The 13,744-nt window shown below is 38.1% G+C and overlaps 2 protein-coding genes across 2 annotated transcripts; both read right to left on the minus strand.

Annotated features, from left to right (window-relative positions):
* Positions 1-3,786: 3,786 nt before the first annotated feature.
* On the minus strand, positions 3,787-6,465 carry LOC148737903 (OTU domain-containing protein DDB_G0284757-like). The gene is made up of 3 exons (XM_088749358.1): positions 6,159-6,465; positions 5,118-5,385; positions 3,787-3,887 (listed from the first exon to the last, which is right to left on the minus strand). The coding sequence occupies exons 1-3, from the start codon at positions 6,378-6,380 to the stop codon at positions 3,787-3,789; spliced, it is 591 nt and encodes a 196-aa protein (XP_088605484.1). The 5' UTR covers positions 6,381-6,465.
* Positions 6,466-7,158: 693 nt separating this feature from the next.
* On the minus strand, positions 7,159-13,145 carry LOC148737904 (G protein-coupled receptor GRL101-like). The gene is made up of 6 exons (XM_088749359.1): positions 13,111-13,145; positions 10,932-11,928; positions 10,499-10,580; positions 9,884-9,925; positions 9,645-9,725; positions 7,159-7,205 (listed from the first exon to the last, which is right to left on the minus strand). Exons 1-6 carry the CDS (start codon positions 13,143-13,145, stop codon positions 7,159-7,161), a joined length of 1,284 nt encoding a protein of 427 aa, XP_088605485.1.
* Positions 13,146-13,744: the final 599 nt, after the last annotated feature.

Raw genomic sequence — 13,744 nt, forward strand, 5'->3', positions numbered from 1 at the left:
AAGTGCTGAACATTTGCTTTTGTTAATATGATATATGTCATTTTATCAAAGTACGGTTTTAGAAAAAAACTGAGGTAGAACCTGCTCTAGAAAAAAGTTATTCAGGAAATTGAAATATTGAATCCCCCCTATACTAGAAGAAAGCCCCGAAGAAGGCTAAAAAGTTATAATCAAAATCAGCTAATATTCATATTTAAAATCACTGAGGCATTTTCCTACTCACTTTAGGTTAATCTTGTGTACTATTAATGATAGGAAAATAACTTCATTAAAAAAAAAAATCAGCATGTGGGCGTGATTTTAAGTGTTTAGCCGCTTTCCGGGTGAAGCCGTCCGGCAGCTTAAACTTCTGTCACAAATCTATGATATCTTAGTATCTGCTGGAAATAATAGACCTACAATATCAGGTAGTTAGACATATATCGCAATTGAGCACAAAAAAAAAAAAAAATGGAATCAGACCAAATGAACTCTGAAACAAAAACAGAACTGCCACTACACGCCTATTCAGAGATAGCGCCCAATATCTTTGATACTAACTATACCATGCTACGAGTTATATAGCTAAGGAATCAATTAGGGAAATGAAAAAAAAATCTCAGATTGTGTTGACTAAGATATTTCCACAGACACTGTACTTGATCGTTACTAGAATTACTTTTTTCTATTTCTTGAACTCTTTGTTTCTTTCCTCCAGCCCTGATGGTCTCTTTGCTGATGAAAAGAGGAAAAGTACACAGATAAATGATTTCAAAACGTTTAAAATTAGTTGATTACTTGACCTGCCTATCAAATAGTCAAATAGTTTTGTAAAAAAAAAATTTTGTCAAATAATCTTTTATCAAATAATTTTGTAGCTTTGGGCTGTCTGTTCCAGCCAGGCAGCTACAAAATGGGATAAGCGATTGCCATGCCAACCATTTAAGCGTACAGTCAGGCTGGCATTCCGGCAAAAAGTCAAGCAGAAAGTCGAGCTGATAGACACAGCAGCAGTTAGGCAGACAGCCTGCCTGACAATCAAGCAGTTAAATAGTTAGATCATCTGTCAGCCATGGTCAGCCCAGCAGTCATTAGCTCAATGTAATCTGAATGCTTACTCGTCAGCTGGCCAATTGATCTGTCAGCCATACTGTTATATAAAAACTCGTTACGTTGGCTAACTTAAATTATCAAAATTTAAATTGTTTTACTAGTCAATATGCAGGGTAATAATTCGAGGAGGGCAAGTAGATGTGAGTTAACAAAGGATATGCAGCACAGGGCACTCATAGAGACCGCTAGCCACACAGGACTCGTTTTGATTTCACTTTTTTCAAGTCATACATCGCCAAAATCAGAACGCAGATCGACGCGTATGTAAAACCGTAACCAGGACATTATAATCATTAGTAGTTACAGTGCTATGTTCTTCGCCAGAGCCCGCTTCAGTTATATCAATTGCAGTCAGAATCTCGATTTTGAGCCTTCTTAGATTGACCATAAGCTTTAAATAATACATGGAAGTTTACTCTGTTCAACTGGGAAATAAAGTCAGTGGGACTCATACATGTATTAGGAGGTTTAAGTAATCAGGAGGCAACCGTCCATGCGTATACACGGCAATGCATCAGGACAAAAATTAGATATTTTCACCCTTCATTTTAAATGATATATATAAGACTAATGTGGTACAGTGTAACTTTGATAAGATATCGATCAAAACGCGAGTTCTTTTCTGGGCTTTGTTTTCCACACCCCTTCAGTTAATGGTATTCAGCATTAAAGCAAACATAATAAAGATTTACCTTGGTTCAAAAACAGAGAACTAAAGCCTGGTATCAAACATCTCTTCCTCCCCTGGATGAATTACGAAAAGACATGGAAATACAAAATATTGTAATATGAATATATTATTCCTAACACAATGCTCTCTTGTCTGTGTTGAAGTTTTTATCAAAATCTTTATTTATATTTTATCTGTTTAGTGTACATTTGTGCAAGTACCTGTCAAGTTATAGATGTTATAAAAAGTGAGTAACTTAGCAAATTCAAATGTGACATATATCAAATTTCAGTATTTCAAGACAGATTTTGGCTCCTTACTAAGACGAAGTATAATAATACCTAGTGTTTTCATTTTTCTCTCGAATCAGTCACTTCTGATGTGGATCACCACGTTCCGACTTTCTTTAAGCGATAAGTTGGAGTGATTATGTGTCACTTTATGAACACTTTGACTCTATGAGATACAATGAAAAATATGAAGTTCATATATTTTGAACTGCGGTATTAGATACATATGATGTACGATCCTCGCAGGAGATAGCGCTACTTAAGCAATACCGAAAATCAGACCTGAGAAAAATCAGGCCTGTACGGGCCTGATTTTTTTCAGGTCTGATTTTCGCTATTGCTTAAATAGCGCTATCTACTGCGAGGATCGTACGTCATATGTACTTTGACTCTATGTTGGCGGATTTAGAGGGTATTTTACCTTCCTTTCCGATCTTTAATTAAGGCTCAAGCTCCTTCTCTTCCTCTTCAACTCTCTGAACATCTGAAGGAGATGATGTATTTGACAAACACTATATTAGTATTGAGTTGTTCAATCTTCTTTCTATTTAAGCATGTTAAAAAATCATTAATTTTTCCAGTGAATGTAAAGATGAAAGATATGCTTCAATAATTCAACCTCTTGCCCAAACCTCATGAGTGACCGATCAAATACCACCCTCTTCTTTACCTTTGTCACTAAGTAATGGAACCTCTTCACTCTCCTCTTTCTCCTCAGCCTCGAAAGCTGTGTAATAGCAAAGTTATTTGTTATAATGAAGTATAAGTATCTTAAAGGTGATGCATAGAAAGTAATTGAGTTACCATCATTCTGACTGTGTGGGTTAACACCAATGTCGTCAAATATATAAAGTGGTCTTCATAGTAAACCTAACCCATGGCCCTTCCATTAAGCCAACTAATTGCTCCAATTAGCTCTTAAGTCCAAAAAAAAATATAGAAATGATAATGAAGAAAACTTGCAATGTATGCAGAAAAAAACTGAACCTACAAAATGATGTCTATTTGAATACTTGTAATCGACGAAGTGATCGAGATGTTGGGAGAATCACTAAGTAATCGAGAGAGTTGAAACGCTCAGAGTTAAAAATTGCGACCCCTAAAGCCTTGGTGAGGGACCACCAGTTTAACCAATCTCCATTGTCTCTGTTCCCTCAAGTAGTGAATTAATGCATATACAAGGCCTACCCGTCTATGCCCCTCAGCCCAATCGAAGCAGAGAGTCTAAAATGACCGAGGCCAAGTTAGATGTAAGATGATGTGTGTACTCAAAGATGCAGTAGTCCTCATTCATTTAATCTTGTTCGTTTTAAAGGAATTCAAAAGATATTTTTTTAAAGTTTCTATTAAGTCGAATATATTTTTTTTATTAACTCATCTAGAGCCTTGTTATCTTGATCGACCAGTCAAAACCCCACCTTTACCTTTGCAACTTGGCTCTGGAATCCCTTCGCTCTCCGCTTGCTCCTCACATTTACCTGTTGTGTGATAACAAACGGTTAGTGATTAGAACTAAGTAAAGTCGCTCAAAGCGACGAATAGAATGCAATTAAGTAACCCTCATGGCCACTGAGTAGGTCAACACAATTATAGTCAAATTAATAAGGTGCGTCATATAAAAGAACCCGGAAAATGGCCCGCAAGTAAGCCAGGTACATGGCCTTGTTGGCTTTTAACTTCATACAAAGAAAAACGAAAACAAACAAAAAACAAGAATTTGCACTGTATGAGGTATTAAAGAAGCGTGCTATATAATGCACCGTTCCGTAAGAACTCATCGCTTTTACCTTCCTCAGTTGGCTCTTCGGTATCAGGATTTTTTTCATCCTCTTGACCTACAGAAATACGTCATAAACAAAAGGTACTCATAGAATGATGTTACTGTTTTTTTGTTTTTGTTTTTGTTTTTGTTTTTCATTTTGGGAAGATCATCATTATTCAAAACAACGACAACTTCAAAATTTAAAGGATTAAGGAGAAAAATGACCCATTAGATTCACTCCAAGTAGCGGTATGTATAAACCTCCATGAATAGGAAATAAATATACCTTATTAGACATTTTGTTGTGTTACTGTAGCATCGCTGAGTATTTTCACGAGTTGTACTGTATTTTGACGAGCCCGTAGTGCGAGTCAAAAGAGAGATAAAGAATAAAAATACTCAACGATACTGCACAACAAAACGTCTAATAAGTTACTAATTATCCAACAGACCAAATTCTTATTTCAATGCAGGCGAATTTCGCGGATATTCATTTACGGGGAGTGCGTGACAGAAGTATACGAAGCGGAACGGAATTGGCGTGTTGTCGTGTTGCTGTTTCTACTTTCTTCAATAAATGATGAAATTTCCTTGGCGTCTAGCTTTTTTTCTTTATTCGATTAATCTAATAAACTTGGATTTATATTTGCCAGCCACTCTGACTCTTCGTCGTCAGAAATATGACTCAAATTGTCCGCCATTTTTTTTTTCCAAACCTCAATCCAAATCTTTGCTTGCGCGATGCAAGAAAACCTGTTTAGCCGGTTCTCTAGAGTACAAATATCGCGTGATACTTGTACACGTGGACGGCGTTATTTACACTCTACGGAGTGTAGTTGGATAATAAAACCTATTTTATAAGGACGATTTGGTGAAAGCCTAAAGAGAAATAGGCGTACGTTTTGGTTTGTTTTGACACTCGCGGGAGTAAATATGACGGTCAGCCGCGCCGCACTCGTCCCGGAATTTTTTGCTGATATTATAAGTAAACATTTTCACAAGAGAGTACACTGTTCAATTCAAAATATGAATAACAAAGCTTGTACGCTCACGGAACAGTAAACAATAATAATCAACTAGGAGCCTGTAATAGCATTTTGTTTTTGCCAGCTCCTTTTACTGTCCTCAATCTCGACTAAGCAAACTTAGGGAAGCGCTTCCAATGTTGCTATGTGACGTCATATTGGCATTGATCATCTGACGGCGGCGTATACAAGAGAACAGTAGAGTGATAGAGATAATTGCACAAAATATAACCATAAACCCACACTTCATTTAGTAAGTCGAATGTAAAGAACTGTACCTTGTGTACAATGAAGGCTGACAAAATGTACTTCATGGATGTGTCCCAAAGCAAGTGTCCTGCTTTTTTCAACAGGACATTGTGGCCGTAAGATAACATCGTGGGCAGCGGAAAGACTGCTGACCACATGAATGCTAGTTTTGTAGCAGTTTGCTGCGGCAAATAGAATAACATGGTCACCCCAAGCGCCATCTTGCTCCATGTACGTTAAGTAATCAGCCCATGATGGATGTCCATGGACGAAGTGAAGCAGATCTGTTCCATCCGGCTGAGAGAAGAGTAAATAAGAGAACGAAACTTAAAGTGTAATGGGAATGGTACACTGGACGAAGTTGAGGACGTTGGAAGGAATCATCGGTTTAGAAAATATCAAAAGGATACTAAACAGTAGTAAGAACGGACAATAACCGATCAAAGTTATGAACTCAATGTTCTACACTGGATGTAGCAGTCTATTTGCCCTTTTGAAACATCAAATGTCTAGTGTCCACTTTATCCAGAGTCAATGCTCCCCAGTCGGGACTGTCCCATCTGGGGGGAGATTCAAACGTAAAGTACTTTTAAGAAACTTCGGGTTGGCTGCCTTCTCCACAGGACAAAGCCCTTTTGACACGGAGGTCTGCATTCTGCATTCATCCGTGACCCGGACATGGTTTCTATTAAAACTCGAGAACTACAAAGCGTGTTCGATGGGTCATCCGACATATTAAACAATAATTCCCCAGAATAAAGGTGACTAGAGCTGGGTATTTATCGAGGCGAGGAGGCAAGGTAGTTATCCATCACCTTCACAGACGCTGAGGTAGAAAATTATTTACGTATATAGCAGAAGGCGGTGAATGGTACTTATTAATCACTTACCATAGCCAATGAGCACGCGGTGTGGTTTATACTAAAAGCTGATGTCAGAGTATTTATGATCTTTATTAACCCCTACAGGAGGAGTAGTGATGTGTTGGCCAGTTGGCCCACATGGAGATCTAACGTTCATGGTGCTCCTAAAGTAATAGTAGTTACATAGAGTGTAAGACATCAACTTACTAGTTTAGGGTTTTTTTTGAGGTACTGGACCAATATTTGTCTTAATTCGTCGTGTTTGATTTTGATTCCCATAGTAATTTCCAGTTGATCTGACAAAGCAAAGAACATACAGTTTCCTGATCCTTCATTGTCGACAATTCTGAAACCTTTGTCTGAAGCAATTTTCTTCAACTCAAGTTTTAGGTCTGTCTTGTCATTGACTTTGCTTGCATCGAGTTGCATCTGTTGAAGCTGAGCAATTAACTGGACAGAACCTAAGTGGACAAACGGATGAATAGACAGAGGATAAGTACCACCATGCCCGTGATTAAAGGAGGACCAAAGAAAAAAAAATATCTACAATGTAAATATTTTTTTTAGGTTTCTGCAAGTTCTTAATATTAAGTTTTCTTGATATATGGAGGAGCGTTATAGAAAAGGAAGTAAAAAAAGAATTCTTAACGCCTCGGTTTTCAAATTTCATTAAATCGCACTAAGTCATTTCTCCAAAAACTTCCTAGGAGATTAAAAAGATCTACACTTCGCGCTCCAAAAGCCAGATATTTTAGTCCAATACTTTTTTTTAGTTCATAGTTAAAGTAACGGGTTACTTTTGACCTAGTTAGATGAAGCTTGGATAAATACAATGAGATTATGTATACAAAACAATCAAAAAATGCTCAAATTGCTGTCAAAACTTATGTCGTTTTTCAAGAGTTAGTACTTTTTATTAGTTCAAGTGTTTTCAATTCGTGGCGCTGCGCTCCGAGATTCGTCTGTAGTTTTTAGCTTCTGACGCGGCATTTTGGTTTCAGTTACTATCGATTTTCTCGAAAAGAAATCAATATTCAGCCAAACGAAACATGTAGCGGTTGGTTTCATTGTAAAGCCCACATAGCTTGAGAATATGGGCCGAGTCAATTTTATGGCTGCTGCCACGATATTTCGAAAATTTTTCAATTTTGGCCACATTTGTTCTTGAGCGTTAGTTTATTGTTTTGTAGAGTGATTTATTTCCCCATTAAACAGACAAACCAAAAACCCGGATGTCAAAATCATCGTCATAATCTGTTTCAAAGAACAAGTAGATTAAACCAGGTCATGATGCTGATGGTTGGTGTTTTCTTTTGAAAGAAATTCTTCTCAAATGAAGTTTTTACAAAAGTTAATATTCGTGTACATTCAATTATTCATTGATTCATGAAATAAGATTGTAAAGCCTAGTTTATACGTCGCGCTACAGCCGACTTTTCTTCAGACGAATTTAATTCAAGATCCCACAGGCAATTAAATTCGACGATGGCACGATGTCTAAAGCGAATTCAATTTGTCTGCTAAATTAAATTCGTTTTAGACGTTTTATCCGTCTTGGCAAGACGGATAAAATATCGATAAGGCGTCTTCAGTTTTAACGTCGCACTAGCGTCGCGTCGAATGAAATGCATACATTTTCTTAGTTTATTTTGGCGAGCCCGCAGTGACCCGTGGCGAGCCCGGAGTGACCCGTGGCGAGCTTTTCGAGTGACACCTCTGACCAGAGACACTGCATTTAGGAAGAGTATTAAATTCGACCGTATTGATCCCGACGCATGCAACCACACCACGATTTATGTCGATGGAACGACGAATTTAATGGAATTGAATTCGTCTGAATTAAATTCGACTGTAACGCGACGTATAGACTAGGCCTAAGTTATCCAGTAAAGGCATTTAAAAAAATATAAGTATAATAAAGAAAAAAACAGATTTCATTTTCGGTCAAGCTTACTGTTCGTTTTATTGTCAGCAAAGGACTCGCGTAACTTGTACCAAAGTTTAATAAAACACGATCGATCACTTAGTTGAGTTATCAAGCAAAAATATATACATATAGAGAGAAAATTTAAAAAGATAAAAATAATAAGACTAATACTGTTGCCAAGGAAATTTGATAGCACTCGTGTCTCTCTTTTATTCATTCCCATTACATCATTTCTTCCAAAGCATTGGCGATTCTTAGAAATAGTTGTAGAAAGCAGTTCAAGTGGGATGAATGGAATACTAATCTTGTGCGAATGAAGCGGTTATCTATGACTTGCTTTCATATTTCATTGATAAACTAAAATTTAAAATTAAAAAAAAAGCAAATAATAGGCAAGGAATTTTATTTCAATTAATAGGACTTTGTACCTGAAGGAGATATGGCGTCTTCCCCTCCACATGCTTGTTCCACTGCTATCGATGGAGTAAATGATTTTTTTTTAAGTAGAGTTATTTATCAAGTAATAAATTAGAAAACTTGATACCCTGAATGGTTACTGTCAATACACATTACCAGATCTGTGTCATACGGACGACGCAGGTATAATTTTTAGACAATACGACGTATATGTTACTTATATAAACGGATGATCATGAGATTCTCACAAGCGAGGTTCAGAAAGTGCGTTAAGAAAATTGTCATCAGGATTTTTCGAGTTGATTTAGTTTCTATATGGATTCCTCTGGCAGTTATCAAACAAAATTGATAACACCAAATTTCTTCCCACCTATGTCATATGGGGAAACCATTGGTTAATCTTTACTTATTCTACATATGATGCACAATCCTCGCAGTAGATAGCACTACTTAAGCAATAGCGAAAATCAGACCTGAAAACAATCAGGCCTGTACAGGACTCGAACCACTGACCTCTGCGATACTAGTGCAGCGCTCTACCAATTGAGCTAACAAGCCAACTGAGAGCAGGCCGCTAAGTTGATTCGTAATAAACCCGTGAAAGTGATAAATGAGATACAATGAAATATATGAAATTCATATATTTTGCACTGCGGTATTAGATACATATGATGCACAATCCTCGCAGTAGATAGCGCTATTTCAGCAATAGCGAAAATCAGACCTGAAAACAATGAGGCCTGTACAGGACTCGAACCACTGACCTCTGCGATACTAGTGCAGCGCTCTACCAATTGAGCTAACAAGCCAACTAGGAGCAGGCCGCTAAGCTGATTCGTAATAAACCCGTGAAAGTGATAAATGAGATACAATGAAATGTATGAAGTTCATATATTTTGCACTGCGGTATTAGATACATATGATGCACAATCCTCGCAGTAGATAGCGCTATTTAAGCAATAGCGAAGATCAGACCTGAAAAAAATCAAGCCTTTACGGGACTCGAACCACTGACCTCTGCGATACTAGTGCAGCGCTCTAGCAGCGCTATCTACTGCGAGGATTCTGCATCATACGTATCTAATACCGCAGTACAAAATATATGAACTTCATATATTTCATTGTATCTCCTTTACTTATTCTATAGTGCACAAACTTATGTGTCAGAGCATGGTAAGGAATGCTATGATTTCATTCTAGATATCTCAGTATTTTCAAGAGCTACCGTTTGGTAGACTAATCAATTCTGATTAAAATGATTGAATTCAGAGGTTTCCCATTTCATTGTCCACTTTACTAATTTTAAAATGACGTATCAATAAAAATAAGTGAACGGATAAAGCACAGACCTGGTTGCGGAGCAGGGAACTCAGGGGATTCCGCTTCTGGGATTTCTTTCTGTTTTATTTCTTGCATTTCAATTTGTTCTCCTATGGAAAAGAAATTGCAAAACAAATGGGACTACGAATGGGACAGAATGAAACGAGAGACAGGTACTACACGCAGAGCCCCTACCGAAGAGGGGAGAAGACTTTTTATATATAATTACACTGAGAATACCCATATTTTACCGTTGTTAGCATCTCACCTTGAAATCTGATCTGTCTCTGCTGATCATTTTCTGCTTCCTCTGTTCAATAGAACAACAGCAATAAATCTGTACTGCTCTTCTCCAACCGGAGAATAAACTTATGTCAAACTTTTCGAAATATTGATTTTGAAAAATAGTTCTAAATGGCCGCTTTGTATCTTCACCTTGGAACTAGAAACGTCTCTTTATATCTTAAGAATAATTTAGAAAATTCCGTTATTCTTCATAATTTCAAGAAAATTTGCAAACTGAATTCAATTAGATCCTAAAAAATACCTTTAAAGACACCAGCCAACATAAATTGGGATCAAATCATGATTTCAAATGGCGTCGTTGCCCCTTTTGAATTCGTTAATTTATTGCTTTGTCACCAATTCTACCTTTAAACTTAGAGTCACTCACATGACTGATTTCATCTTACCTACTTCTTCTCTAGTAATTCATGTTCTTGATAACAATCCTGTTTTCACATTTTGCTTCTTACACCTTTGTGGTTTCAATAATTAATTTATTCTATTGGAAATAATGTCTGTTGTTGCCATTTCAAAGTAATTTCACCCTTATCCTCTTTGAAAAACTGATAGTATAGGTAAATAGAACATCAAACTGAACCTTCTTGATTTTTTCCCCTGCTGAAAATAGATCGAACATTGGCCCACAGCTTCCTCAGTTTTACTTTCAACACGGCTTGCACCTAAACGTTAGAAATTCATGGGCTTGTTAGTGATCTGAATGGGTATTATCAACCGTGAAAAAGCAAGCAAGAAAAGAACTGTACAATCATTTATTGCATTTTGATCTATGCGACTTTTGTGTCTCTATTTCGGGTTATTTCGCAAAAAAAAAACTCCCCTTGAATGAAATGTGATGGTTTCAAAATATTTCTTGTCCGTCAGGGAAAAAAGAGACCGTCGTCGAAGTAAACTTATCGCCAACATCTCTGAGGAACATCTATCGGTGTTTGTTTCAAACAATTATCTTGCAGTGTGTCTGTTAACCTAAAAATGACAGTTTGTCCTATTCCGAAGAGAGATAAAAATGTTACCTGTGGAGTAGAAAGGGTATACAGCAGTGGGTTGATAGCTGAATTGATCGGCAGGGCGAACACTGCAATCCACACCGCCAGATCACCAGGTGGATCAAACGTTTTCTCGACGTGCGACTTGATGCCAATGGCAATGATTGGTATCCAACACAAGAAATCGGTCAGAATAATAAAGAAGACTCTCTTAGCAAGTGCCCTTTCTCTTTTGGCCTGTGCACTTTGTGCTCTTGCTCGTATTTCACGAACAGTTCCATGCGCACCGAGCCGTCTGCTTGAAGACCACGATTTCAACAAGATGGCAACATAAGCCACCATAATGAAGATGAAAAGAGAAAAATTTAGCACGATAAAGATAGAAGTGGAGTATTCCCAGCCTTCTTGTAATTGCGGGGAAAGTTGCAGGGGCAGGCACACAACGTTCTTGCCATAATACCAGCCACCAAAGTAGTGCATTCCAGACAAGGGAAGGAATGCCATAATGCCTCCCACCAGCCAGATCACTGCGCACATTATACGAGTCTGCCTCGGTGTAATTTTTGCAAACGTGTAAGGAAACACAATGTTCTTGAGCCTGTCCCATGCAATCAGAGAGATCATCATAACTGACACCTCACTTGAAAGGACAGACATGGCGCCATTGAAATGGCAAAACCAACCGGTGCGCCACTTATAGTCGTGCATGTAGTATTCCCCTGACCATTGGAGGTCTTTTATACCAATAATGATAAGGTAAATACCCATGATGCCATCTGATATACCCAGATTCACCAACATGATAGACTGGACCAAATTGCTATCAGGGAAAAAATACTGCCACCCAACTACAAACAGAGACCCAAACAACGACAGGAGGCCGACAACCCAAAGACTTCTCCGTGGAGCAAGGTTGCGGAACATGGATTGACAGCTTGCAAAGTTGTCATTGAAGGAGTATTCGCAATCTGCATTCTCTTTGAAAAGATCAAGGTGACAGCACATCAGATTGGTGTCCAGAGTTCTGGAGTTCGAAAAAAGAAAAGGAAATTTTAAAAGGTGCATAGAACATTGAGAACGAAATTATATAGATATAAAAAAAAATCGGCAAAACAGTGATTTTTGGAAGCTAAGACAAAGATGATTGATAAGAAAGTAATTTCTTTCTTTTTCATTGATTGAATAATAATAAGAAAGCCTCACAAAGTATGTTTCAAGCACTTGCGTTTGAAATCTAACTATAGCATATCATTTCCAATATTGAAATTCGAAGTGTTGGGGAACGTTTTCATGAATCCAAAGTCACTGGTGATCTGAACTATAAAAGGCTGAGCTGAGACAAAATAATTGAAATGATTACAACATGCTGCATGTCAAAGTAAGAGACGTTAAAATTTAAAGTTGTTATTAGTCTACTGTAGTAAAGTTGTATGCAAGTTGCAGCGCCTCATGTCAAAATTTGACAATCCTCTTATTATTATTTTTTTAATCAACAATGCTTTCGATAAACATATACAGCCAAAAACTAACGATAAAAGCCCGACGTTTCGGCGACATCTTGGCGCCATTGTCAAGAAAAACTAAATTAGATATGCGATTTCAAGAGTAACTAAGAATCCAGAGTCACTTATTTGCATAGGTCAGCCAAAGACCTTGGCGCCAATTGAGTCTGATTGTGCGTTCAAACACAGTCGTAGTTGTTTTATGAGTAATATCTCATTAACGAGACAATCAAACTTGTCAGGGCATTTTTTCAACATCTTAAAATAATTGTGAAAGTCATCCGGAATTCTGCCCGCCGAGTGGTGTTTGCAGTCGTAGATTCTAACGCAATGAAGACTGGTCAGCGATCCCTAAGTTTCGGAAGGTTGTAAAAGTGGAGTCCACAAGTTGCAAGGGAAACCTCAGTTTAGAGAACAACGACTACAGTCGTTCGCACTCCTCAGTGAAGTAAGACCATGACGAGAACAGGCGATACCCGCGATCGAGGATAGTTGTCAAAAGGCCGCGCGTGGACCTATTATCAACATGACTATGGTAATGGAGGAGCAGACCGCTGTTTGTTGGTTTCATGAACACTTTAGTTTCAATGTGAGGCATTCGGTTTAGGAGTCGAATACCGAGAAAGGGGAGCATTCCATCATTTTCGACCTCCATAGTGAATTTGATGGCGGGGTGAGTGTGGTTGAGGGTGTTGAGGGAGTACCTTGCGGTAGACAAATCAGGCATCACAGTCTTCATTGCGGTTAAAATCTACGACTGCAAACACCACTCGGCTTGCCAGACCCTCTATTAAAGACCAGGAGTCAACTTATATAGTTAAGACACAGTTAAAAGCTCTCAGTGTGAAACTCCAGACCATTGTCCAACCAGTGTTTACGAGCTGCAAGATTGCTCAGGAGCTCCCGACAAGCGAACCAAAGCCTCAGCTTATTGATCAATGATGCGTTGTGTATAACTTCAAATGTGACCAGTGCGATGCTGGTTATGTCGGATACACCCGTTGCCATCTCTTCGTACGCGTTGATGGATATAGAGGAAAGACCTCGTCAGTGCGCAAACACTATGACTGTAGACACGCGGGCAGGATTCCAGATGACTTTCACAATTGTTTTAAGGTGTTGAAAAATTGCCATAACAAGTTTGATTGTCTCTTTAATGAGATGTTACCCATTAAAAAAACTACGACCGTGTTTGAACGTACAGTCAGACTCAGTTCGCGCCAAGGTCTTTGGCTGACCTATGCAAATTAGTGACTCTGGATTCTTATGAGTTACTCTTGAAATCGCATATTTAATCTAGTTTTCCTTGACAATGACGCCAAGATGTCGCCGAAACGT

The sequence above is a fragment of the Stylophora pistillata genome, chromosome 2 (genome assembly GCF_964205215.1).
Source record: "Stylophora pistillata chromosome 2, jaStyPist1.2, whole genome shotgun sequence".
In the NCBI taxonomy this organism is placed as follows: domain Eukaryota; kingdom Metazoa; phylum Cnidaria; class Anthozoa; order Scleractinia; family Pocilloporidae; genus Stylophora; species Stylophora pistillata.